This window comes from Arachis ipaensis, chromosome B3, assembly GCF_059453495.1.
Source record: "Arachis ipaensis isolate K30076 ecotype BB chromosome B3, ASM5945349v1, whole genome shotgun sequence".
In the NCBI taxonomy this organism is placed as follows: domain Eukaryota; kingdom Viridiplantae; phylum Streptophyta; class Magnoliopsida; order Fabales; family Fabaceae; genus Arachis; species Arachis ipaensis.
Window position 1 is genome coordinate 31083150 of NC_142438.1, and position 3719 is coordinate 31086868.

General features: G+C 35.0%; 1 protein-coding gene across 1 annotated transcript; it reads left to right on the forward strand.

Annotated features, from left to right (window-relative positions):
• Positions 1-787: 787 nt before the first annotated feature.
• Positions 788-3211, forward strand: LOC107630052 (gibberellin 2-beta-dioxygenase 1). Its single transcript, XM_016333076.3, has 3 exons — positions 788-1335; positions 1429-1780; positions 2704-3211. Exons 1-3 carry the CDS (start codon positions 935-937, stop codon positions 2965-2967), a joined length of 1017 nt encoding a protein of 338 aa, XP_016188562.1. The 5' UTR covers positions 788-934; the 3' UTR covers positions 2968-3211.
• Positions 3212-3719: the final 508 nt, after the last annotated feature.

Here is a 3719-nt window from a genome sequence, read left to right on the forward strand (position 1 = left end):
CTTAGAATAGTTAAACTTAGATCTTGTGTTATTATTTTTCTTTTGTTATTCAAGAAAACTTTATTGATAATATTTTAGGAATAAATAGGGTTAAACTGGTGAAAAAACAAATTTTTTTAGAACAAAAAAGGTCCTTAAAACAATTTTTTTGAATTATGCGGATATTCCCGATATCCGATCCGATCCGCAAATATGCGGATCGGATCAGATCAGGTCCAACTTGAAAAAATGCGGATATCGTATCCGATCCGATCCGATGAGTGTAGTGCAGATCGGATAGAATTATAGGCTATATCCGATCCGATCCGATCTGTGTGCAGCCCTAAAGAGGAGAAAAAGAGGTTGACTCAGTCAAAATGAGACCCAAACTGCCGCTGTAAACGACTTCTATTTATATGCGCGGACAGGCTTGCTGATGTACAGTGTAAACGAGATAAAACTAAGAAATTTAAATTGGTAAATATTTTTAAAATTATTTATTTTGATAATTATTACATTTATTTTATTTATTTAAATAAAAAATCCTAAAATTCACACACAAACACATATACATAATATATATATATATATATATATATATATATATATATTAGTTTTATATTACTATACTTAGTATTGCTTGCAAAATGAATTTACTTGAAAAGATTATACGTTGAACAATCCAATTTTTCTTCTCTCTCACTGTCTGTCGCTATCCCCCGGCCCCCACCCTCTCTAGTGTCTCTCTTCCCCTCTGCCCCCACGAAATTTTCTGGCTATAAATAGCGAAGAGCCTAAACCATTCCTCACAAGCATCTTCCATTCAATTCTAACATCTTTCAATTCACATTAATTTGACTCTCCATAACCTCTCTGAAAACAAACTGTCTTTCTTTTCTGTATCTAGCACTTGAGGAAATAAAATAAAACATAAACCACAAAAACAAGAAGAAAGATGGTGGTGTTGTCCAAACCAACAACAGAGCAGTACTCCTGCATAAGGAAAACACCCACATTCCCTACATCCATCGTCCCTGTGGTGGACCTTTCCAAACCCGTGGAAGCAAAGACTCTCATATTGAAGGCGTGTGAGGACTATGGCTTCTTCAAGGTCATTAACCATGCTGTCCCTATGGAAGCTATCTCCAACCTGGAGTCCCAAGCCGCAGAGTTCTTCTCCCTCCCCCTCACTCAGAAGGAGAAAGCAGGCACTCCCAATCCATTTGGATATGGCAACAAGAACATTGGACGCAACGGTGACCTTGGTTGGGTCGAATACCTCCTTCTCACAAACAACCATGACTACAACTTCATCAGACTCTCTTCTGTTTTTGGTCCAAAAGCAGAGCAGTTTCGGTACGTTATATTCCCAAAATGAATGTTTTTTCACTATCAAACAAGGAAGGAAAAAGCTCATTGATTTATCATATATATATATTGTTCTGGCAGGAATGTGCTAAGTGATTACATGTGTGCTGTGAGGAAGATGGCATGTGTGATTCTTGAGCTGATGGCTGAGGGATTGAACATTGAGCAAAAGAATGTGTTCAGCAAGATGATGATGGACAAGGAGAGTGACTCAGTCTTCAGGCTCAACCATTACCCTCCATATCCTGAGAACTTCAATAATAATAATGGCAAAGGCATGATTGGTTTTGGTGAGCATACAGACCCACAAATCATATCGCTGTTGAGGTCCAACAACAGTTCGGGACTCCAAATTTGTTTGAGAGATAGGAGTTGGGTTTCGGTGCCACCTGATCACAACTCTTTCTTTGTCAATGTCGGTGATGCTCTGCAGGTATAGTAGACATAATACACAACATGTTAGTTTAGTTTATTGTTGGAAGCCAATAATGAGACATATGCTTATTCCTCCTGTTCCTATGGATAATTGCTTTGACATGTGGATACACTCATCTTCAAATCGTTTCATAAGGACTATAAAAACACTATACTCATAAAGCGACACGTAAACACTACAACATCATCTAAAAGAATTTTTGTTTATTGATTCGACTCTCAAATTTATGTTTCCCAATCATGTTAGGAAACCAACACCCATAGCCAGCACTGCAAAGAGTTCTTTTAGAAAACAAAAATAAAAATTACATTTTCTTTTAAGAAAACCCAACAATACAAAAAAATAAGACAAAAAATATTTTTTTTAAGTAATTTTTTTATTCTTTATCACTTTTTTTTTCCTTCAAAACACTATAATTTTATTCATTCATCACTAGTCATCACCAACCTGTCAACCACTATTTTTTGTTGTTATAGCCATTATTATTTATCATTGTTGTCAATTATTCTTTACTTACCATCCTAAATTTTAAATCTTAAATTTTATGTCTTAAATTTTATATTATAAATTATAAAATTTAATTTTATTTATGCTTTAGATATTCTTATTATTTTTAATTTTAGATGTTTTTCTTGATATTCAATTGTTAGCTGAGTTGTTAGTTGAAAAAGAATTCGCCTCTTTGACTTTTTTTTTTTAATATACTAACCGACTTTTATTGGTGTAGGAAACATTTTTTATTCAAGATGACATGGAATTTGTACGAAAAACATGAAAACAAAATGTTTTTCGTATCATGTTGTGTCAGCATGATTTTGCATACTATATTTGAAATGGAATATGCCAGCCACTTTGTCTAGTCATCCCAAATATCTCATTTTCATTTGACGATTGTTTTGGTCGGGGATATGCATCCACAGGTTTTGACCAATGGACGGTTTCGGAGCGTACGGCACAGGGTTCTGGCGAACGGGTTGAAATCAAGGCTGTCAATGATTTACTTTTGTGGTCCACCTCTGAGTGAGAGAATAGCCCCATTGCCATCTCTCTTATTGAATGGAAAGGAAAGCTTATACAATGAGTTTACTTGGTTTGAGTACAAGAGTTCTGCTTATGCCACAAGACTCGCAGATAACAGGCTTAGTCGCTTCGAGAGAATTTCCGCTACTTCTGCTTCCTCATAATGCTCTCATGACTGCATTTGTATGTGTCTTTATTTTTTGTTTTTACAATTAAATAAGTTTGTGTATTTGATGTCTCTATGCTTTTATGTTAGGCCACTTGTCAATAGTGTATAGGACTTTAGTAATATACATATAAGACTTTGTTCCTTTAAGTCGTGGCGTCATAGGTAGAAATCTTGTGTTTAACCCCTTTGCTTTTGTATCAATATTATTGGCTTCATATTGCAAGTATAGTTTAAGTTCATGACCGTGTCTGTTGTTCTGACTTATCCGGCCTTGCTTCCCTTGTTCCTCAAATTTATGGCTTAATAAAAATTAGACATCCAAAACTTATAGACAAATAATTCTAACATATATAATTTATTATGCAAAGTTTTATTTTTGTCTCAAATATTCGGAGTAAATATCAGTATTGTCCATCATATTTTGTTCATCCTATACCTGCTATGTCCTAACTCCTAAACGATTTAAAAATGACTTGATGTTAGTTTGACTTCTACTGTGTACCCATAAAAATACTAAAAGAGGATGCACTGATGAAGCAAAACGAGGCTATTTTTTTGGTTATGGAAGGGGTGTAGGTGTTTTACAGGGTTATAGAAGATGGGGTTCTACACCGTTATGTGGGACAGTTTTTTTATCAGAGTTGGTGTGGAGAAATCGGACCCTCCAAATTCTTTGTTTCCAAAATTTATATGCAAATCGGATGGTCCGTTTTGCTTAGAGTAGATGAAACTCACATCATGGAAATC